The sequence below is a fragment of the Ursus arctos genome, unplaced genomic scaffold (assembly GCF_023065955.2).
Source record: "Ursus arctos isolate Adak ecotype North America unplaced genomic scaffold, UrsArc2.0 scaffold_7, whole genome shotgun sequence".
Classification (NCBI taxonomy): Eukaryota; Metazoa; Chordata; class Mammalia; order Carnivora; family Ursidae; genus Ursus; species Ursus arctos.
Window position 1 is genome coordinate 34,609,332 of NW_026623089.1, and position 24,311 is coordinate 34,633,642.

The 24,311-nt window shown below is 41.1% G+C and overlaps 1 protein-coding gene across 1 annotated transcript; it reads left to right on the forward strand.

The window, feature by feature from the left end:
- The first annotated feature begins 364 nt into the window (after positions 1–364).
- Positions 365–1,264, forward strand: LOC113243072 (ADP-ribose pyrophosphatase, mitochondrial-like). The gene has a single exon (XM_044378020.2). It carries the CDS (start codon positions 365–367, stop codon positions 1,262–1,264), a length of 900 nt encoding a protein of 299 aa, XP_044233955.2.
- Positions 1,265–24,311: the final 23,047 nt, after the last annotated feature.

Below are 24,311 nucleotides of genomic sequence, written 5' to 3' on the forward strand. Positions count from 1 at the left end.
GCTAATTTTGTTTGAGGTGTTTGGACGATGTTCTCAACCCCAGCACTTCGCATTTGGAGGCCCTTCTAGATGTCGAAATCTGTCAGTGTAAAATGAAAAGGCATGCATGGCGGGGGTGGGGGGGAGCACCGCCCCCCGCCCCCCACGGCAGCCCCCCTGCACCGTTGGCTTCACGCGCAGTCCGCACTCCTAAGCGCCACCAACATCCCCACCGGCCGTGCAACAGCGGAGGGTTGGACACCGCCTGGCAAAGGGTTAGTGACAGTGTCTCTCCCTATGACCTTGCCGCAGGCCTGGCAGCTGCCCCATCATCTGGGCTGGTTGGAGCCTGTCTTCCTCACTTGCGGTTCTTCCAAGCTTCATCATGTCAGATTCGAACGGCGCCGCTGAGAACCCGCACAAGAAGGCCAGGACGTCTCCATACCCTGGCTCTAAAGTGGAGCGAAGCCAGGTCCCCGACGAGAAAGTGAGCTGGCTGGTCCAGCAGCCAGATTACAAGCCTGTCAAGTACATTGCGGGTTCTGTCTTGGCCCAGCCCACGTGGGCAGACCCCCCGATGGGCAAAAGGAACTTCTCGCCTAAATTCAATGAGGAGGATGGGCATGTTGAAAGAAGGAGCCAGAATGGTTTGTATGAGGTCGAGAATGGCAGACCTAGAAATCCCGCGGGTAGAACAGGGCTGGTGGGCAGAGGGCTTTTAGGGCGGTGGGGTCCCAATCACGTTGCTGATCCCATCTTAACCAGGTGGAAAAAGGATAGCAAGGGAAAGAAAGTGATCCATCCTGTTTCTGAGAGAAACGTCCTGCAATTTGTAGCCATCAAAAGAAAGGACTGTGGAGAATGGGCCATCCCAGGGGGAATGGTGGAGCCAGGAGAGAAAATTAGTACCACATTGAAGAGAGAAGTTGGGGAGGAAGCCATGAATTCCTTACAGAAATCTAGAGCAGAAACACAGGATTTGGAGAAACAACTACACAAACTATTCAGTCAGGAACACTCTGTGGTCTATAAAGGTTACGTGGATGATCCCCGAAACACAGATAATGCGTGGATGGAAACAGAGGCTGTGAACTACAGCGACGATACAGGTGAGATAATGGATCATCTTTCTCTGGAAGCTGGTGATGATGCCAAGAAAGTGAAATGGGTGGACATCAACGATCAACTCAAGCTTTATGCCAGCCATTCCCAATTTATTCAACTCGTGGCTGAGAAACGAGGTGCCCATTGGAGGGAGGGCATGTACTCCAACTGCCATGATTAGTGACTTGGAGTCTCATGAAGGCCCGAGCTTCAAATAGACATGGGTGTATATGAAACAAACAGCCCAAACTCCCACTGAACAGGACAGGGAAGGAACTTCTTTTGGTGACTATTTACAAAACTGTTGGCACTATGAAGGCTTTGTGTCAGGGGATAATATTAGACAAATATAGGAGATCAGGATCACAAACTTTTCAATTTTCCAATTGAAAGCAGAGTATAGTCACCTGTTATATTCGTTGTGTACGTGGCTTTTAACCACATTGCGCAACTAATGCTCTTTGAAGAGTTGTAGGTGGTACAAAGGTAACTTCTTACCAACCGTAGCCTTCACTTTTCAGCTAGCTGGCATTTGTCATTCCTTTTTTTTTTTTAAAGATTTTATTTATTATTTATTTGACAGAGAGACAGCCAGTGAGAGAGGGAACACAGGCAGGGGGAGTGGGAGAGGAAGAAGCAGGCTCCTAGTGGAGGAGTCTGATGTGGGGCTCGATCCCAGAACGCTGGGATCACGCCCTGAGCCGAAGGCAGATGCTTAAGGACTGCGCCACCCAGGCGCCCCCTCTTTTTTTTTTTTCTACTGATGCATTTGAGTGTGGTCTAATCTAATGTATAACCTGATTTTTTGGGATAACATTTGTTTTTCAAATTGAGTTTTATGTGGACTTGTATTCATTGCTTTCCAGAATGAAAGCTCTCTGGTTATTCTTGTTTTTAGGATCTTTAGTTTTACAGGAAAAGTTTCATCTCTATTTTATTCATAAGGATCAAGTACTTATGAATGAGCCAGAAAAACAAAATGCAGCCACAAAATGAGCTTAACATCCAGCCCTCTAGTTGTCAGAACTATTTCTGAACAGAATGGACTAAGCTCAGGATATGTGTTTCCTCTCCTCTCAGGAGATTCGATAACTGTGAATTCCTGTTGTGAAGAAATCTTTGTCAGGAGATGTATGTAATCCCGGCCTAATAAAAATACAGTTCATATCTGCCTTTTCTCAATTAAAAAATATATATGTATAAACTAGAGAAGGTTTTCATAGTCAGTTTGCAAACACAAAGATGCTTCTCTGGCAGTCAAGAATGAGGGATTCTGGTGGCATCAAATAGGCCAGAAATACATTTCTTTCCTCTCTTGTCACCGAAGACAAGCCAGTTAACTTTATTGGTACGCAATACAACATACGGAAAATAAACTCAAGCCGCTGCAATGCGCCTTTTACGGCTAGGGGGGAGAAGACTGTTGCAGGCATTGGCAACTTCGTAAGAAAGCACCTTAGTACCGGTAGCTAATGGTTCTCTCCCCTTACTGTGTACACACACTCTTCGAAGTGCATTATGTACAGTGACTTATTTATTCCTAAGAGACAACCTCTGAGGAGGGTACTCTTATGTCACATGTTGGGCTCCCTGGGGAGAAGTCTCTGAGGGGGAGGTTAGCATTGCAAGATGTTTCTTAGGGACAGGTTTTGGGATGAGCTCCTGGGGAAGGAGGAGAAGGAATCTGGGTAGAGTGGGACATTGAAGTTGAAGCCCAGAGAGGACATCTGCCAAACCCACATGGAGCTCAGGAGCTGGAAGGCCCTTCTAGCTGCCCTGAATTGGGAGTTCAGGCCTTTAAATCCCTTGTTGACCAGTCACTGGATGGAGGTTGCCCCTGGAAGGAGATGTGACCTTGGGAGAGACAATTTCCTCAGGCAAGGCAATCCCAACAGAGGCCTGACAGCCGAAGGCCATCTTCTGGTAACACTCCAAGCAGCTAGGAAGGGGAGTCTGGGGAAGTGGAGGACACGGGCATTACAGGGTCTACCACATATTCTTATCCCTGCTTTACAGATAACAACGGAGGCAGAGAGAAGTTATAGAACTTGAACCATGTTGTACAACCAGTCAGTGTCTGTGGGAATAGAGCACGGCCTGTGGGGTGCCATGGCTTACCTCCTTGACCACTGTACCATAGTCCCTCCTGCAGTTGCACTCCTATAGTCCCCAGGATCCCTGTGTAGTGTTCCTTTAAAAAAGAAAAGAGATTACTATTATATCTCTTCCTACATGCACGTTTGGTCGAAGTTCCCTTTTCTAAACCTGAAGGACACGTGCATGGTCTCTATTATTTTCTCTTGAAAGATGTATTTACATGGGTGATGATGATTATAAAAAGGTTCACCCATGGATGCCCAGCATTGCTGATGCTCAGGAACAAATGTAACACACTGCTTTTCTTTGTGAATTCTACAACTGCTAGTTTTAGGATGGCGCCATTTGTCCTATATATTAGTCTCATTCCAGTAACTTTTCCAGATGAGATATGCTCCCTATTTGAATAATTGAGGCACCTGCTTGGCCAAGCATATTTTGAACGTTCCTCAACCTTCATTATTTTTTTTTTAAAAATGTAAGATCCTTAAAGAAAAGACACTTATGCTTACACACACACACACACACACACACACACACGTACACACACACTAATTATTGCAAAACCCCTGAAATAACGAAGGTCTAATGTCTCAAATTTAATATAGCTAGAACAGAATTCTTGGTTTTTTCCCCCCAAGAACTCTTAATTTTTTCTCCCAAGAAAACTTTCCTCCATCAATCTGCTCTGGTAACTGGCACCCAAATCTATGCAAGTTGCACAAGAAAACAAAGAATTATCCTAGATTCCTTGCTTTCGCTCATTTCCCACATCCAATCCATCTGCACAATTTTGCTCCACCGCCAACAAAATATATCCTAAATCATTCCCTGCTTTCTGCCTTCACTGAACACCCTCGTCAAGCCACCATCTCTCCTTCTCTAGACCTGTTGCCATCACAGTCCCCACAGGCCCTCCTCCTTCCACTCTCGTCCTCTCACAGGTCAATTTCCGCAAAAAAATGAAATGACATTTTAAAGAAGGTCAGTCATAGCGTGCTCCATCTCTCTTAAAACCACGCAGTGGTTTCTTTTTGCACATGAACTAAAACACAAACTCCTTACCCAAGCCTACCTGTTCTGAATAGTCCCTACGTCTGGTCTGACCTGGTCACATTCCACCCTGGGGTAGTCTAGCCTTTCTCTTCCTGTCATATTTCCTATTTGCTTCTGCCTCAGAGCCTTTGCTTTGCTTTTCCCCGCCTAAAATATTCCTTCTGTATCTTCACAAATAGGCCCCTTAGGTCTGTCAGATCTCATTCAAATAACACTTCTTCAGAAAGAGTTTTCCTGGCCACTTAGTCTAAAGTAGTCTACCCAATCTGTTTTCACTCTTCCACCTTGTTTTATTTTCTACATGGTGTTTAGCACCAGCTGAAATTATCTTATATATTTCTGTCTGCTTACAAGTGAGTGTAGGGATTTTTTCTGTCTTATTGACTGCTCTACCACCAGTATCTAGAATAATGTCTGGCATGTCCACAAATCCTTTGCTGCTAACAGTTTTCTATATACTCTCGTCTTTTTTTTTAAGTATATAAATGTGATCACATTATTCTTCATCTAACTTTCTTATTTAAAAAACATTTTATCTTGAAATAATTTTGGAATTACAAAAAAGTTGCTGAAATAGTACATAGAGTTCTTGTATAATCCTTCACCCAGCTTCTACAAATGTTGAGAACTTATTTATACAATTATTGAAACCTGAAAATTAACATTCGATTTAATATTTTTTACTATTCACTAATCTATAGATCTTGTTCAAAATTTGCTAATCATCCCACTAATGTTCTTTTTCTGTTCTAGAATCCAAGGATTCCACATTTCATTTAATTGCCATGTCTCCTTTATTTCCTACAAATCTGGGAAAATTCCTCTTTTTGTCTCTCATGATCTTGACACTTTTCAAGGTGTTGGCCAGTTGTTTTGTTAGAATGTCCCACAATTTGGATTATTCTACCATTTTCTTATGAATAGGTCAAGGTTATACATCTTTGGCTAGAATACCACAGATGTCATGTTGTTTGGCTAAACTTTTATACTGAAAAAATTAAGGTTTATTTTTCAATGTGATCACTACCAGATACTAACTAGTATATGCTGTATTTTATTTACAATTTTTTTTTAAGTGAGCTCCACACCCAGCGTGGGGCTTGAACTCATGACCCTGAGATCAAGAGTTGCATGCTCTACTGACTGAGCTAGCCAGGAACCCCAGTACATGCTATATTTTAAAATGTCACTGTGGAGTTTCCAACGACTTTGTATTATTTTTAACCAGCATTTTCATATTTTTATGCACACACACATATAATTGAATGTATGTATTCTTTTTTTTTTTTTTTTTGACAGCCAGCGAGAGAGGGAACACAAGCAGGGGGAGTGGGAGAGGAAGAAGCAGGCTCATAGCGGAGGAGCCTGATGTGGGGCTCGATCCCATAACGCCGGGATCACACCCTGAGCCGAAGGCAGACGCTCAACCGCTGTGCCACCCAGGCGCCCCTGAATGTATGTATTCTAACCCTCCCGCTCCTTCTCTGTAAGAGAAGGTGTCCAGAAAGCTCTGAATTTCATTCACTATACTCTTTATCCTCTTTCTTGAAGTTCATGAGATGACTCTTGAATGATGTGTTGTACCACTTAAGATCAGTTACCTCTTTCTACCAAAAAACTCCTGCAAACAATCCCAAAATGCTGTAGCTTAAAACAAAAAACATCTATTTTATAAGTTTGTAGCTGACAGGGCTGGATTTGATAGGGTGTTTTTTTTTTTTCTGGTCATGACTGGGACTCATGTCTGGTAATTGGTTGGGTTTGGCTAATCTCAAATGACCTCAGGTAGGATGATTAAAGAGAATCTTCTCGGCACCACATGTCTTTTCATCTTCTATCAGGCTAACCCAGGTACGTGCTTAAGGCAATGGCAGAGGAGCAAAGGTCAAAGGGAAACCTGGAAGGGTTCTTGAGCCCCAGGCTCAGAACTGGCTCTGAGCCATTTCCCTGCAGTCTATTAGAAGAAGCAAGTCATAGGTCAACAGAGATTTGATGGGGGAAATGACTCTAACTCTTTAGTGAGAGGAAGTGGAAAGTCACGTGTCAAAGGGCATAGACACCGAGACATGTGAAAAATTGAGGCCATTTGAGCACTCAATGATCTTAGATCTATTGTGCTTTTTTTCCTCTATCAGTTTTATTGAGATATAATTCACATACCATATAGTTCACCCATTTAAAGTATACAATTCAATGGTTCTTACTATATTACGAGGCTGTACAAGCATTTTCGCTATCATTTTTAGAACATTTTCATCACCCTGTAAAGAAACCCTGTACCTTCTCCAAGATAGTTTCTCTGACTCCCATGCTTGAGTTAATCCTTTATTCCCCTGTGTGGTCTTGTATATATTGTTCTATTGCAGAACTCTATTACAATTTATTTTTATTGAAGCCCAACATTGTACTTCATTCATTTCTTATATTCCCATTATCTAGCACAGTGTCTGAGTGATAGTAGGTGCTCAATAATTTTCTACCAAAAAGAAGAGACACAAGGTTTTGCCACCTCAACCCACCAGTTTACCCATTTGTCATTTCTTGGGCCTCTGGCAGAAGTCCAGAAGTATTTGTTTGTACTGGTGCACCTGTCAGCCACTTTCTACACCTGGTAATGGTTGGGCAATTGTTCACTTTGGTGAATCATTCTGGTTGCTCTCCGCATGCTGCTGAGCACTTTGCTTTTCTTTCTATCAGGGTCATTATCAAATAAAATGACAAACTATCGACAGTGAAATTATGGGGAATTCCATAGTCATGGGGCGGGGAGGTTTGCTTCATCATCTGCTAAAAGTTTGGAACACACTGTCCCTGCGTACCTCCCATTTCCTTTCTGTCTAATAAGAGCAGGTACTTTCGTTCTGTGCCAGGGACTATGCATGCATCAGCATTAATGCTTTCTTATGAGGATCAAACAAAACATTTTAAGACAGTCTTTTACGAAGCCAAGACAGAACTATCTATGCCACTTCAAACCAGCAGCTTTGTATAAGCAGAGGCTGGGCTGTCTTTCTTTCTCAGCATCTACTATGGCTCATATGTATTTAATAAGATCCTGAATGAAATATAAAAGCTAAAAACATGCATCATGAAATACTTTAGAGTGAAATAGGGAGTCAAATACAAATAAAAGCCATTTTATTTCGCTCTGATGAGTTGTTTAATGCTAAGTTTACAGATGGCAGTGTACTTTCTAGGTGAGAAAATTTTTGTCTTTTGGGAGTTCTTGAAAGATTTTGATAGTATACACTTTAAAAATGGAAGATTGTCAAGACTTTCCTCCTGGTTGCATGTACTGTGAATGCTAAAATCACATTTCAATGTGGTAAATTTTGCACCCAGACTTGTCACTAACTGGCTGTAGGAACTTGGGTAAGTTGCTTCACTTCTCCAAATTTCCTCGTAGCTTATAAATTCTCTAAGTGTTAAATTGACAGATATGTGCACTACTTGTATATGTATGTTGTTGGAGAGACTACATGGACTTACACATTTGTAAATATTATACATTTATAAAAAGCAACTTTTCCAAAACAGTAATAAGGATCTTTCTATGGGAGAAACCTGAATCCTGTTGTGATTATAATTTCTTTTAAAGAATAGTTTAAGAAAATTGGTTTATTAGTTATCTATTTCTACTTAGGAATATTAGCTCAAATACATGGCTTAAGACAACACACATTGCTTATGTCACAGTGTCTATGGATCAGGAATCTGAGCACAGCTTAGCTGTTTTAGGATATTAAAAGGCCACAATCAAGGCATTGACTGGGCCTGCTATCTTACCTGAGGCCTGACTGGGGAAGGAGCTGCTTCCAAGTTCATGTAGTTGTTGGAAGTATTCAATTTGTTCCAGGTTGTTGCACTGAGGGACTTAGTATGTTGGTGGCCATTAACCAGAGGCTGCCCTCAGTTACTTGTCACTTGACTCCCCTCTTGGCCAGCCTACGTGATAGCTTACTTCTCCAAAGCCAACAGGAGAGAGAGAGTTTCCTAGCAAAATGAGCAACAGTGTTACATAATGTTGTCACATACATGTATTCGAGTATATTCTATCATATTTGCTGTATTCCATTGGTGAGAAGCAAGTCACAGGTCCCATTGGTACTCAAGGGGAAGGGGTCACACAAAAAATGAGCACCAGGAAGTTGGGATCAAGGGGACCACTGTGGAGTCTATGTGCCACAACTGGAAAATTGCAAAATATATATGAGCAGTAAAGTAGGGTGAAATTCTAGGAGAGACATCATCCCCAGACAAGCACACACGGAGACCTTGCAAAAAGGGAAACGCCCTGCTTCTCTCTCACTCTCCATTGCAGAAAATGCTGCCATCCAGCTCAGTCTTCAAACCTGGGAGATACGCTTGGCTCTTGGCTCTCTCTAGCCAGCCCACTCCCAACCCAGCCTACCGATAAGATACCAAATACGACCCTTCTGCCTATTTCCACTGTTTCCCCACCATTCAGTTACCAATGTCTTTCCCCTAAATACATTTTGACTGCACCTCTCAACTGACCTTCCGGATTCCACTCTTGCTCTTTCTTATGATCCACTCTTCATACAATAGCCAGAGTGCTTTTCTTAAAATGTAAATCAGATCATGCTATTTTCCTGCTTAAAATCGTTCATTAGCTTCCTACTGAACGTAAATAAAGTCCAAACTCCTTTATCTGATCTATAAGACCCTACGTAAACGGACTTCTGCCTGTTTCTCTAACCTCCTCTGTTCTATCATATTTCTCTTTCTACACAACTGCATTGTTAATTTGTTATAATGACATATTTTAGATCTCATAATCTAAAAATAAACGGGATTAGCATTACTGAATCTAACATAGAATACAATATCACCTGAACAGAATAAAGTAAGTTTTAATAAAGCTAAGCATTTGAGACTAAAAAAAAATTTTAATGAAAGAAACATTATTTAGAAATAATGGTTTTGTGGATGATCCATTGCATCATGTATCAGATAATTTGATCCAAAATGAAGTATCTTAAATTAGACGTACTTTTGAAATAATATAAAATTCCAACTTAAACTACTAACATACATTGAAACTAAAATAAGAGAACATGTTTATCCACAAAGTGGTAAGTTTTATTATTTTGGGAGGGGGTCAGGAAAAAATTATTATATATATGTGGTTTATTAGTTCAGCTTAATCAAAATTGGAGTTCTAAAATCATGTCCATAATACATTCTAAAAGTAGAATTACACATTCATAGAAGTTAGTTTTCTTACATTTTCTTATCAGTTAAAGCCAGGAAAATTCACTTTCTAATTATGTGGGTCCAAATGATTCATTTATCATAGACTACCCAAGCCACCCAGGTGTGTTCACCCAGACAAATTAAATCTGAATTAAATCTGAATCCTGCAGCTCAGGGGCTGAATGAACTTGTTCAGTTTGTTCAAACTTTCTGGGCCTCAGTTTTCTCGTAAGCAAACAGGGATAATAATATCTACCACTCGAGTTATTTTAAGGATTAAATCAGGCAACTTATTTATTGGCACATTCATTGTAGGCAGTCTGTATATGTTGTCCTCTCTTTTTCATTCCTGCTTGGCTAATCAACCTGAGAGTACTGTAGATTGATCTCTTTCCTATTTCTATTCCCCTTATGTTAGAGCTAGGATGAGCTTGGGCAGAGGAATTAGAAAAGTACCATAAAGGCAGAATCATCGAGACTTGTCTTGCACAGAGGAAGAATAAGACGGAAGCCACACAGGAGTCTACGATTTCAATTGGATGTGATAAATTACATAGGCATGCTGAAGGAATTTGCATGTATTTGTGGATAGGTAAATCATGGACCATGACAGAACACTTTGGTAAATGATATTTTTTACTTATTGAATAATCAATGCCACCGTACCCCTCCCCTATGTTTCGAATGTAATGAATATTAACTTGAAATAGGAAATCCTTATGGTTGTTTAGGGTATTTTAGAAAAATTGTCAAGTATTGAAGGTATTGCAAATTCATTTACTTATATTTCTCACCAGAGGTAGTTGTTTTATCAGATGAGTATTATTTCATTATTATTTCATTTTCAGAGCAACAGGGCCTTTTGAATTTTTCAGATTACTTTTAGGAAAAAAGACATTGCAGTTACTTGCAGTTTAATGAAGAAAATTCTTTTATGGCTTCTCACTTTGGGATGCTGTTAGATTGTGTTGGCATGGTGTAGAACTTAAAAGTTCCACAAACTCTTGGTGGTTTTAACGTTGTCTTAGATTCTAAAATACCACTGTATAATTTTTAGCATGGAGAGGCACTGTTTCATTAACTTAGCCTGATTTGGTTAATAACCTACCAAAACAAACTCAATGAAAATTCTTTCACTTTCTTTTTTAACCCTGAAGCCAACAGCTTATTCCTTGGTTAACCATGGTGTGCAATGATAGAAGATATATATTGATCTCTGCCCACTTTCTGGCACAGAGCTCCTAAAACCCGTGTAATTTCCTAAGTGAAAAGAGTACTAGGAGTATCTTTTGTTCCAATGAAGTGACTCTGGGTGGGGTCCTGGGTGGGTCCTGGGTGGGGGCTGGTCACCAGAAAGACAAAGCCATCATTAGATACTTGGCATTTTCAACTTCACCCCCTCATCCTCCAGACAGGAGAGAAGGGCTGGAAATGGAGTTAATAATTGATCGTGCCTATGTGACAAAGCCTCCATAAGATCCCCATAGTACGGGATTCGGGGAGCTTCCAGGTGGGAAATACATATACACCAGGAGGGCGATGTACCTTAACTCCATGGGGAGAGAAGCTCTGGTGCTCATTTGCTCCCAGAGTTTTCCTTTATGTATCTCTTCATCTGGCTGTTCATCTGTATCTTTTATCATATCCTTTAATAAACTGGTAAACGTAAGAGTTTTTCTTGAGTTCTGTGAGTCGCTCTAGCAAATTAACTGAACCCAAAGAGGGGTTGTTGGAATCTTCAATCTATAGCCAGTTGGTCAGAAACAAGGCGTTAACCTGGGCTTGTGGCTGGAGTGTGAAGTGGGGGATGGGAGCTGGGGTGGGGGTGGTAGATAGTGTCTGGTAGATAGTGTCAGGATTGAGTTAAATTGTAGGATGCCCACCTGGTATTGGAGAGACTTGGTTGGTGTGGGGGAAAACCATGTATTTGGTGACCAAAAGTGAATTGTTTTGTGTTAGTAATAAAGGAGAGTCACAAGGAGGAGACACACAGTAGGGAAGAGTGGTGTTTTTCCCTGCAACAGAGGTAGACTGAACTGAATTTTTCAGTGCATATGGACAGGCAAATTCTCTCTTTCCTTTGGGTTTGTCAACAGGTAGGGTGACCAGCTGTCCCAGTTTGCTCAGGACTGTTGTGGTTTTATCACTGAAAGTTCCATGTCCTTAGAAGGCCCTCAGCCTCGGGCAAACCGGGATAGTTGGTTGACCCACTATGAGCCAGGCTTTAGAGTTACAGTGTTGAACAAAACACACACTGTCCCCACCCTCCTGCAACTTAGAAATCTGCAGCTAGTCCATCCATATCACATGGAAATACAACCAAGACGAGTAAGCAGACAGGGGTAGACTGGGATTTGAGCATGGTGATTAGTATTTTTTTAAAATTTAATTTTCCAGTTGGTTACCACTGTTATGCAGGATCCTATTGATTTCTATATATTGGTTTCATATCCTGCCAGTATGCTTATATCTCTTAAACTTGTAATATATTTAGATGCTCTTGGATTTTCTGTATTACAGAATCATATTTTCTGTGAATGAAAATTTGTTTTCTTTTTTTTCTAATTCTTTCATATCTTATTTTCTTATTTTATTGCACTGACTAGGACTTCCAGAACGTTATTAATAGAGGCAGTGATAGAGGCATCCTTATCTTGTTCTTCATTTTAAAGGGAAAATTCTACATTTTATTATTAACTATGGTATTCGATGCATGTGGTTGTTTTTTGTTTTGTTTTGTTTTGGTTTTGGTTTTGTTTTGTTTTTGTTTTGAGAGAGAGAGTGTATACGTGAGAGGGGCTGGAGGGCAGAGGGAGAAAGAGAGAGAACTTAAGCAAGCTCCATCCCTAGCATGGAGCTCGAGACCGGTTGCTCAGTTTCAGAGTCATTACCTGAGCCGAAATCAAGAGTCAGTTGCTTAACTGATTGAGCCACCCAGGTGCCCTTTAGATGTGTTTTTAAGAAGATAATGATTATAAGGTTAAAGTTTCCTTCTGTTCCTATTTGCTAGAAGTATTTTTTTTTATTAGTTTCAGAGGTAGAATTCAGTGATTCATCATTGCATATAACACCCAGTGCTCATCACATCAAGCGCCCTCCCAATTATACCTTCCCCCCACCCATCTCCCCTCCAGCAATCCTCAGTTTGTTTCCTAGAGTTCAGTGTCATATGATCCTCTCAATAGATGCAGAAACAGCATTTGACAAAATATAGCATCCTTTTGTGATAAAAACTCTCTGCCATGTAGGGATAGAAGGAACATACCTCAATATCATAAATGATATATGAAAAAACCCACAGAAAATATCATCTTCAATGGGGAAAAACTGAGAACTTTTCCTCCCAGGTCAGGAACATGACAGGGATGTCCACTCTCACCACTGTTGTTCCACATAGTACTGGAAGTCCTAGCCTCAGCAATCAGATAAAAAGAAATAAAAGGCATCCAAATTGACAAAGAAGTCAAACTTTCACTCTTTGCAGATGACATGATATTCTATGTAGAAAATCCAAAATCCTCCACTCCAAAATTTCTAGAACTCATACAGAAATTCAGCAAAGTCTCAGTATATAAAATCAATCCATGGAAGTCAGTTGCATTTCTATACGCTGTCAATGAGGGAGAAGAAAGAGAAATCAAGGAATTGCTAAGAGCTTTATTAGAAATCACTGTTACATTTCATTGAGCATTTTCTCTGCATCTATTAAGACAATTAGAAACATTTTCCCTTTATTCTGTTGATAGGATGATTTACGTGGCAAATCCTATATATTCTTGAGATAACTCATGTTGTTGATGATACCATGTTTACAAGTGGTACGCAATTTGCTACTGTGTTATGTAGGGTTTTGCATTTTGGTAAGGTATAATATTAACCTAAATTATTGTTTCTCATACTGTCATTTTCCAGTAAGTTCTTGTGTATCAATTAGCTTTTGCTACATAAAAGAAAAAACAAAAACAAAAACCCCTTCAAAACTTAGTCGCTTAAAACACAAACATTTATTATTTTACATGATTCTATGTCAGCTCTGGGTGTGTGTGTGTGTTCTTTAAAGATTTTATTTATTCATTTGAGACAGAGACATACAGAGAGAAAGAGCATGAGCAGGGGGAGAGGCAGAAGGAGAGGAAGAAGGAGACTCCCCACTGAGCCGGGAGCCTGATACGGGACTCGATGTGGGGCTCGATGCGGGCTCAATCCCAGGACCCAGAGATCATGATCTAAGCTGAAGGCAGATGCTTAACCATCTGAGCCATGCAGGCACCCCTATGGGTGCTGTTTCTGATCAGAGGTCAATCAAGTGGCAGCTTGGTTGGGCCTGGATGATTTGAGATAGCAACAGACATGTCTGGTGCTTGGCAGGATGGTTGATTTAGGAAGCCTTGGTTGAGAAGGTTTGTCCCTGCTCTATATAGTCTTGAACCTTCTAAAAGCCTGGCTCAAATTGTAGCTTTTTCACATGCTAGTCTCAGGGTTTCCAAGAGCCGCGAGAAAAAATAAGCCCAAATATGCAAATACTTTTAAGACTCTCTGTCATATTTACTGTGTCCCATTGGCCAAAGCAAGTTACACGGCCATCTAAAGACACATGAGAGGATAACACAAAAAGGATGGGAATTATGGTGGCCTTTTTAACAAATAACTTACCACATCTTGAGTCGTCCCTAATTCTGAGATAGCTTAGGAATTTCAAGGCCAAGGACCAAGAATTTCCTACAATCACTTTCCATCACCCATAGCCTGGAAAATAGACTAAATTAAGACCTCTCTCTCATTTTTTTAAGATTGTATTAATTTATTTGACAGAGAGAGGGAGAGCGCACAAGCAGGGGGAGCAGCAGGCAGAGGGAGAGGGAGAAGCAGGCTCTCAGCTGAGCAGGGAGCCCGATGAGGGGGTTGATCCCAGGTCCCTGGGATCATGACCTGAGCCGAAGGCAGATGCTTAACTGACTGAGTCACCCAGGTCCCCTAAACTAAGATCTCTTTAAGCAGCTACTGACATGGAGTGTGCCAGAGAAGTCACGTTAAAGATATGCAGGTATCAGCTAATAAAACAACAAATGTGCTGTAGTGTTTAGCATTTGTCCTTTCCTTTTTTCCTTCCTTCCTCCCTTTCAAGTGCTTATAGGGTACTTATTATATGCTAGGCATTATGCTGGTAATTGGGGTAGAATGAAACCCTGTAGTTAAGATTTCGGCAAACAAAGGCACAGAGAATTACCAGCCTACAAAAAATTCTTGATGAAGTGCAGGGCTGACGTATAAAAGAGGGTGCAGCGTCTGTGTGAGGAGCAGCATGATTGGAAAGAATTTGAAAATCCTATTATTTTGGCATTATCTATAAAAATGTGCATATACACAATTGGTCATACAAGGTGTTAGTTGTATTTTTTGAAAAAAACAAAACATTGGGAATAATATTAATAGCATGGGTATAAATGATTATATACATTATGGCATATTCATATTATGGGATACCATGAATACCATGAAAAGAAAAACACAGAATTATATGAATCAATGTGGTAAGACAGCCATATATTATTATTGGTAAAACTTCAGTTTTAAAATAATATGCATAACATATTATTTTGTTAAAAATCTGTATGTGAACGATAAAGTGTGTGTGTGTGTGTGTGTGTACGTGTGAAAACAGAAAAAACACCAAATTTGAAATGATAACTATCTCTGAGAAGTGAGATTAGTGAGAGGGTACAATGGGGACCTTTTTTACTTTATATATATTTTGTGTATCATTTTAATTTTTGAAAAAGAACATGTATTACTTTGATAATTAAAAAGTCTTGCTAGAAAAGCACTAGCAAGAGGACTGAGGATTGGCTGGGGCGAGGGGTGGTGGTAGGTCTTCTGAATGGTCACCTCAGAAATGCTGGGATAGCCAGGCAGTTCACCAAGACTCCCATTTGCATGGGGGACTGACTCTATTCCTGGGATAAATGGTGAAGGGACTTTGAAGGTGACAATCAGATTTTAGGATACCTGAGTCATATAGCTCAACAGAGAGGAGATAAAGAGCTTCCCAACGTCTGGAATCAGTATGCCTCCAGGAAGGTGAAGTATTTACTGTGAGGAGAAAAAAATATATATGTATGAGTGCTCAACGCATGGATGGTGAGACTCTGAAGTTGTGTCTGCCATCTCCATCCCTACTTTGCAGAGTTTTCACCAAATCCCTCTCCTGAGGGGAACAAGCAAAAGAGGCCATCCTAAGAGCTTAAAAATAACTCAAAGACTGGGTAAAAACACTGTCCCAGCTTCTAGAACTTCTTCAGTGATGGTGATGGGGCAGTAGAGCCCAGCACCAAAGAGACTGGAAGGCATGCCCACAGTGTTGGAGTGGAGTGGGTTTCTAGGCACGTGTTAGAAGAAGCAGTGCAGAATGACCACAGTGGAAGAACCCACCAGAAAGGCGTACCCTGGGAAATACAGGGTGTCAGATATGACCTTGAGGTGGGTGGGTACAAATGCCCTTTCACTTATTACCCAAGCCTCATAGATCCCAAGACTGGCATAGCTCAGGGAGACAAGAGCTACACAATGAGGGTGCTGGAGAACCTTAAGGCACAGCTGCCCTCAATACCCAATGCAGCTATGGTAATAGGAGTTCCCGCTGCCCTCCCAAAGCACTTTGTTGGTACCAGTTGGAGTTATTCATGTCAGCCTCTGTCTCCCCCACTAGACTGGACTCCTGGGGGCTCCGAAACCATGGTGTGTCTAGTATTTTATATTGTCTTTCATATTTGTGTGCCCAAAGCACTTATTTTATTGCGCACTCGACATGTTTATTGAATTGAATGATGAACCTGTGCTGACATTTTGTAATAAGAAGGGAAGCTACAAAATTAGACCACATGATAATAGCCACAGACTTACCCTCTCCCCCAGAAGGATTTATACAAATTATAGCAGTACTTTTTTTGTGTGTGTGTGAATTCTCCAACTTTTTATTTTTCAAGATTGGTTTGACTATTATTGGTTCCCTGAAGTTCCATATGAACTTTTGGACTCTGGGAAACAAACAGGGCTTCAGAGGGAAGGGGAGTAGGGGATTGGGATAGGCCAGTGATGGGTATTAAGGAGGGCACATATTACATGGTGCACTGGGTGTTATACGCATATATAGCAGTACTTTTTTGAACCAGGACGAGATATAGAAATAAAGAGTCTGAGACAATACGAATTATTTCTTTAAAAAGTTAGCATTTAAATCCACAAGGAAAGAAATACATTGTATTTTGTCCTGAGTGGTGGTCAGGAATAGCTATGGAAGTAGCTGTGTGTGAACTGTTACACAACAGTGACAGCATGATTGAATTCAGAATCTAGAGGGAGAGGAAAGTAAGAAAAAATCCATCAAGATGCTTAATTTTAAACGGGAAATAAAACTAAATTGCTACATTGAAATAAATACCTGTATTTCATTTAAAAAAATAATACAAAGCCTTTAAAAATACCTTCTTGAGCAATGAATGTCACCAATTTTGCAAATTAGATGTTGGAGGAAAAATCATATGTTGTTCACTAGAGCAGTAAACGAAATCACTGGTGGTAAAAGGGTTTCATGGGAGAAGGGAAACATTCCACAAATGACAGAAACAGGAAAGCATATAACTTCTGTCAGATCAAATTCATATCAGAAATTAGGCAGAAATTCAAGGATCACATAGAATAGGGAGTGCCATTTTAATATGAACCATCTCTGAGTGGCTAGGACTCTATGGAATAAGTCATTCAAGCTGCAAGATCAAGGAATATTGAACCAAGCACGAACTATTTGGGGAAATTGTTCTGTAAAGAGAAATCATGCCTGAAAAATGCCCCAGGAATCCTCCAGGGGTTTTATACATCTATTGAGAAGGAAACGTGGATGTGGTCGATATTGACTATGATCAGCCTCACACCAGGGTCAGTCCTACTGTTGAAATCTCGTGAAAGTGAGGGCAATGTTTAGTCAAGGGCAGATAGTTGTCTTTGAGACAGAAAACATATAAAGCTAAACGGGTACTCCCGCTCTACATCTTTATGAATCACCTGGAAAGGCAAAACTTCCAAATTTGCAAATAGCACTAAGCTCCTCTGAGAAGTGAAATACAGGATGTTCTTCAATCACGCCGTGTGAACACCATAAACGTCACCATAAACACAACCAGGAGCCTCGGTGTAGGCAAGGGTCGGATAAGACACACGGTTAAAAAATAATCCAGTTTATACTCTAAAGATGTACCCCCCTGTTAGTTATACTAGGAAGTTATGATCAAAGAAAACCTACAGGCTGAGTTATCCTAGACCAGCAGTTCTCAAGCCTTTTGGTCCTAGACCCCAAAATTAAAATTTATTGAGGATTCCAAAAAGCTGTTTACTAGTTTATTATTCAGTTCATTTTAAAATTACAATAAGCCCATTACATGTTAATATAAATGTTTTAATTAACTATATTTACCAAATTAGAAGATTAGTGAGAAGAATGGAGTTGTGTTTCTATTTTTGCAAATCTCTTTAATATGTGATTTTGGAGAAGAGAGTAGATAATTATTTGTTTCTGCATTTACGCTCTTGTAATACTCGTTTAACTGAAGTAGATGAAGAAAATCTGGCCTCACACAGATAAATAGTTGGAAAAGGAGTATATTTTCATAGCCTTTTTAAGATAATTGTGGATGTTGTTCTTTGATACTACACTAAAGCTCACCCAGTGGTAGTTTCGTAGAGGTTAGTTTCATTGTGGAATCTGAAACCATATTATCTTTTCATGTTCTGTTATACTAAAATCCGTTGATTTACTTTACACTTTGATTTTTTAAAATTTAAACCCATGCATAATTTGTGTAACGTAGTGAATTATTCATTCAGAAATTATTGATTGGCTGAATTCTGTAGATCTTCCAAATGTTGTTGTTTCATTCTACAATATAAAACAGTGCTGTTGTTAATATCACCACGGATCGCGTCAAAATCTTTAGGCATTGAGAGAAGCTGTCCAGTTCACAGTGAGGGATACAGGTTTTCTGAAATTGTAATTTTTGTTTGAAAACGCAAATTTTATCATTGGCAACAAATACTGTCTCTTTTATTTCTCTGAAGTGATGGGCTCACTTCCTTTATTTCGGAGAAAATATCTGTCAAAACCTATGGCCGTTTTCTGTCAGGCATTCTTTCAAGTGACGTGTTCCATGAAGAAAGCGAGCCTAGCTCATAGCTCAATTGCATGAGTGTTTTTTTCCTCAAGACAACCTTTGTATTTGTAATGCAGAAGTTATTTAGGTAGTTCTCATTTGGTCACACAGGATATTAAAAACATACGTTCCCAAGGGTCAAAACTTAATAAAGTTAATAATTTTGACTACATCATGAAGGACTTTCTTAAGTGAAATTGCTTTTTTTTTTTTTTTTTTAATTGCCAGGGCGTGGTGGTGACTAATACAGCCAGCACTGGGGCTGAGGTGCCTGCAGTTTTACCCGCTGTCACTTTGCACTGTCAGCGTTCACCCAGCACAGGAACAAAGGCACACAATCTCTCAGTATCGTCATTCGTTTTTACCTTGCTGACCCTCTGAGAGGGCCTCAGGGACACCCGAGTTTGTGGACCACATTTGAGAACCACATTCTTAGAGGCTGAGCCCTGAAGACATCGTCTCACCTGAGGTAGCCAAGAAAATGCTGTTTCGTCAGCCTAGTAGTGGAAATTAGATACAAAGTATTTCATAAAAAATTAAATATCTGCTTCTCTAAAAACATGACTCTTCCGTAACTGCAATACCTTTCTTTGCACATAAGGAAGATTTCTTGGAGGTTAGTAACTATAAATGTTCAGGGTTGGAGGAACCATCTATCGGAGAAGAAAGATTGAAATAATTAGGATCTTACTTTGGAAAGGGGTGGGGGGCTCGTTTAAAGTTTAAAAGTGATTTAATTTGATGGGTATTTATCAAACACCTGTAGAGTTCTATGGGTCATAGAAAGAGGTATATATCCAGGTTCCAGCTCTTATAAGAACTAGAGTGTCATTGGCAAGGCAGAATATGCAACCGCAACAAGGGAAATGAGAATCGAGAACTGAATGGAGATAGAAGACGATAATATCAGAATCACCACAAGGCAACACGTGATCCAAAGCTAAATGACTGGTACCAATGGCCCAAATCCTTCAGCCTTGGTGAGCTAGATTTCATTGGCCTACAGCCAAGAGCCTCCCCCTACCCCACTCCCCCAGTGCTGCCGTCGGGGAGATCTCAGTCCAGCAGGATAGAAGGAGCTCTTTCCTGATTGGTGTGGCAGGGAAATTTATGGAGCCTTTGTTTGTTGCCACAGTTTTCCTTGGTGTTCCTGGCCTCTAAGGTGTTTGTGGGGCTGTACTTAAGAAACTGCTTGAGGTGACCTTCTTTTCTGTGATTTAAATTGAGTGGATAAGGCAAAGTAGCATAGGTGGTGCTATGGATTGAATGGTTGTGACTTCCTCGAATTCGTGTGTGGACACCTAATCCCCAGCGTGACAGTGTTTGGAAGTGTGGTTTTGGGAAGGTAAGTAAGTCATGAGGGTGGAGTCCTCATGAGAGATTAATGCCCTTAATAAAATATATCCCAGAGAGATCCCTTGACAGAGCTTTGTTCTGCCATGTGAGAACACAGTGAAAAGATGGCGTCTACGAACTAGAAAGCAGGCTCTCACCAGACACCGAATCTGCTGGTGCCTTGATCTCGGACTTCCCAGCCTCCAGAATGCAAGAAGTGACAAGTTTACTTTTTAAGCCACCCAGGCTCTGGTATCTGGTACGGCAGCCCAAATGTACTAAGATAGGTGGGAAAGCAAGAAGGTAAAGCAGGTGAGAGGAAGTGATGGGATGGGGCTGAAGTTGACAAGGAAGACCCAGGAAGGTGGTAGAACTACCAGGGGGTTGGCTGTGGAGGCACCCTAGGAGGCTTCCTTTTTCTTTTAATGACTAACATTTATGTAGTTACCAGTACCTGCCAGATACTGTGTAGAGACAGCCCTAGCAACAAGGGCATAACTCCTGCCTTGAGGACCCTCTTGAGCTGTTTCTAAATTTTGCTATTTAACTTTCTCACTATGCATGTATTATTATGACTAGCTGGAAAACTCGCTTTTAGTACTCTACATCCTCCACAATGCCTATACCATGTTCCCCACCTGGATGGGAATCCCCGTATTGCTTTCTAGAATATCTTAGGTTCATACAGAGTTACAGATTGAGGAAAAGAATGTAAGATCACTCTAAGCAACACTGAAGTTCAACCAGGAAGGATCAGAGGAGATAGGGTTTAATGCTCCTAGTGCCAAATACAAAGGAGAAAATGAATAAAGGGGCACCTGGGTGGCTCAGTCAGTTAACTGTCTGCCTCAGGCTCAGGTCATGATCCTGGAGTCCTGGGCTCAAGCCCCACATTAGGCTCTGTGCTCAGTGGGGAGTCCACCTCTCCCTCTCTCTCAGCTCCTCCCCCTGCTCATGCTCTCTCTCCCTCAAATAAATAAATAAAATTTTTTAAAAAGAAAAGAAAGAAAATGAATAAAATTATAGACAGGTGCTTCCCCCAGCAGAAAGCTCTGAAAGGGTTTAAGTCAAGGCAGATCTTCAGGCTGTGGAACAGTAAGTGTGTCAAATCCTGATCACCACCAAGGATTTAGTGGAACACTTGCTTTATTTGTCCATGTGATGATAAAACATCTTACCCCAGGCTGCCCTGGATTTGCCACGGGCTGTGAACAGCATCACCCTAATGGGAAGAGAAGAAAGGGTATGAGGACACAAGGAGAGAGCAGGAGAATGAGAGAGTAGAAAAAACAACTAAGACCAAAGGGTGAAAAAGAGAGGTGGTTTTCCAGGGCATGGGCAAAACTCAAGCTGAACCTCCTCTTTTTGATCCCATCCTTGCAGCTCTCCACAGTTTGAATGTCTGCTGATCACCTCGTTGTGGAGCTGGAAGGCCTTCTCATCCTATCGGCTAACTCCATTCACTAACCCCATTAGGGGCTTGTTTGGCCCATGCCTGGTGGCACAACTTGGAGAACTAAGGGCCCTGTCCAAAAATCTAGGATTCATACTCATTCCGAGCATGTTCGGCAATGGGCAGGCTGTAGGGCATGGTGTCACGTGGGCGTCTCTAGTATGATGGAAAGGAATTTTTCCCAAGGAAGAGTATGGGGGTGTATAAATCTGGTTCAAGAACAAGAAAATGAGGTCAAATTCATATTCCTTTTGAATATAATTGGAGGTATACAGGGTGATTTTAGAGAAAATTAAAGTGGCAAGCATAGAGAGATGAGTCACTAAGTTGGAGAAGACATTTTCAATACATATAACTAACAAAGGGCAGTATCCTGAGTATATAAATAATTCTTTTATTTCTTTTTAGTTTCACTAATAGCCGAATACCAAATACAAAGCCTCTTTATGTGTTCTTTGTGTGTGCTCATGTGTGTGGCAAAGGTTAGATTCGAGGATTAAAAATAAAAGTGGACAATATAGCATGGTATGGAAAGGAGAAGGGGGCAGTGGTGGTGTCCCTGCAGTCTGGGCAGTGGCCTACATTGGGGCAGCACTAAGGAACAGAGATTGTCCAGGAGGATGGTTTCCATGAACCTATGAGAGGTCTCATCCTCCGAGAGATCTGAGTGAGAAGGAAGCCTGCGAGGCCTGAGCAATCCCAGGATCCAGCTCTAAATGTGGTGAGGACGTTATTGTGGGAGAACCCAGTGGGGTCACTGGGAAGAACGTAAATAGGTGGTGAGCACTACGGGCCAGGATGTGTGGCACATGTATTTATTAGCAACTCAGCAGGAAACAGAGGGCATACTCAAGTTGGGTAATTAAGGAGAGTTTTAAAAAGGTCGGTTTTAACCTCTTAGGGAACGTGATAGAAAGGGTGCAGGGCTCTGGGGCAGTGATAACCGGGAGCCTTATCACTAGCAGGCTTGAAGAGACAAAGGGATAAACAGATTACCAGAACTTACAGAGAGAGGGGTAACAGGGTAGCCTGACAGCTGCTGGGGAGCTGTGGCTTTTGGCAGACCCTGCTGTCCTCAGTTTCCCTGCTGACAAACACCCTGGCTTGAGGTTTGCCAAATCCAGCTGATCCCAGAGGACAAAGGAGGCTGGTCATTCAGGCCCAGACAGATTAGTCTAGCAGAGCACAGGGCCGAGGAAAGAAGAGGGTGGATCTGGAGACGCAAATGGAAGATACCAGCACAGAGAACATTTCTAGGCTAATCTACCTGGCTTTATCTACCCCCTTCAGGGAGGCTCCACCTCCCACACCAAGGAACAGAGAGAAGACTGGGGTGGGGGAGAGAGGGCTGTGCTCAGGAATGGTATCTACCATGGTCATTATTTGTTTTCTGTCTTTTGTAAAAGAACACCATAGGTGAGGAAAAATAATATTTCCCTCTACCTTTCTGAGTTCTTAGCTGAGGCTCCTATAATAAAAGAGAGACTGATGAGAGGCAAAGACGTTTGTCAACATGTATACCTCATGTATACATGGAAGATTCTTAGACAAAAATAAGTTATTCCCTGAGGTGGCTTAGAATTCCGGCTTAAATACCCTCTAATAGGGAAAGGGGAAGGAGTGTGTAGGCCTCTTAGGAGAGAGTAACTGATTTTTAGGAGAGATGAATAGGTTCTTAGAAGGATAGAAGAACAGTATGATAGTTGGGGACCGAGTTTGTCTGGCTGTTGTATCTACTTCTAGTCTCCTCTCCTGTGATGAGAGTCAGTCTTCCGTGGGTGATGAAACCGGAAGTGGGACCCTCTGACAATGGAGTTGCTTTTGGAGGATGGGTCTTCAGGCAGATAAGGGGAGTTCAGAGAAAGCTTCTCCCCACCTTTGCTGTTTTTCAAGATTAGCTAGAAATAATCAATGTGCCAAAGCACCATATTTGGGGTCCTGAACTTCTCCAGTTGCATTTTGATGCGGCATATTCTGGTACCCTTCAAGAGTTTCCTTGAATCTTTGAAAAAATATAATGTTTACTGTTGATTACTATAAAAGGAAGATACTTTTATTGCCAAAAATCTACAAAATACAGAAAGATATAAAGAAGGAAACAAACCATAGTAGTAATCCCATCACTGAGAGATAGATAACCATTCGCATTTTGGTGTCTGTCCTTCCAGCGTTTTTTCCTGTGTTCACGTGCAAACACATGTGTGTGTGTTTGTGTTATACATCTACAGATCGATTAAAGAATAATAGTCATTATACCTTGCAATTTCTACTTGTAGGCCTCTGTCGAAAACTTGGCGTTGCTACCACTTTTCTTCATAGCCTTAAAGAAATGAAGGAACAAATCCTAACTGTCGCTTGAACTGTTGGTGATATGCTCCGATGAATCAGGCTGTGGAACTGATGGGTGCGGCACGGCAGAGTGGGCACATATCGAACATTTGTAGGGTAGAGAAAGAGCTTGAAGAGTTTCTTCACAAATAGGTTTTGACTACACGTACACATATAGCTCGGTTCCTGAATAATTCATTTTTGTATCTATTACTTTTTGAATAATTTTGTATTTTGAAAATTAAGATCTCTCGTACGTAGTTTATAATCTGTTCTTTTCACTTGCTATTACATGGTGGCTATTTTCCTGTGTCATTAAATATTGTATGAAAATATTGTCTCCCCATCCATAATCCCTGGAGGGGACAGGCCTGATTATCAAATGACTCTGCTCACCTCTCAACCCTTTCAGTCATAGCTGACTGGACCAGAGGTAGACATCTGACACGAGGGCAGAAGATGGGGGTGGGGGGGGCCAACTATGGCAAGTAATTAGTTTTTCTCAAGAACTTGGTCCGAGGGACACAGGCTGTAATGAATAT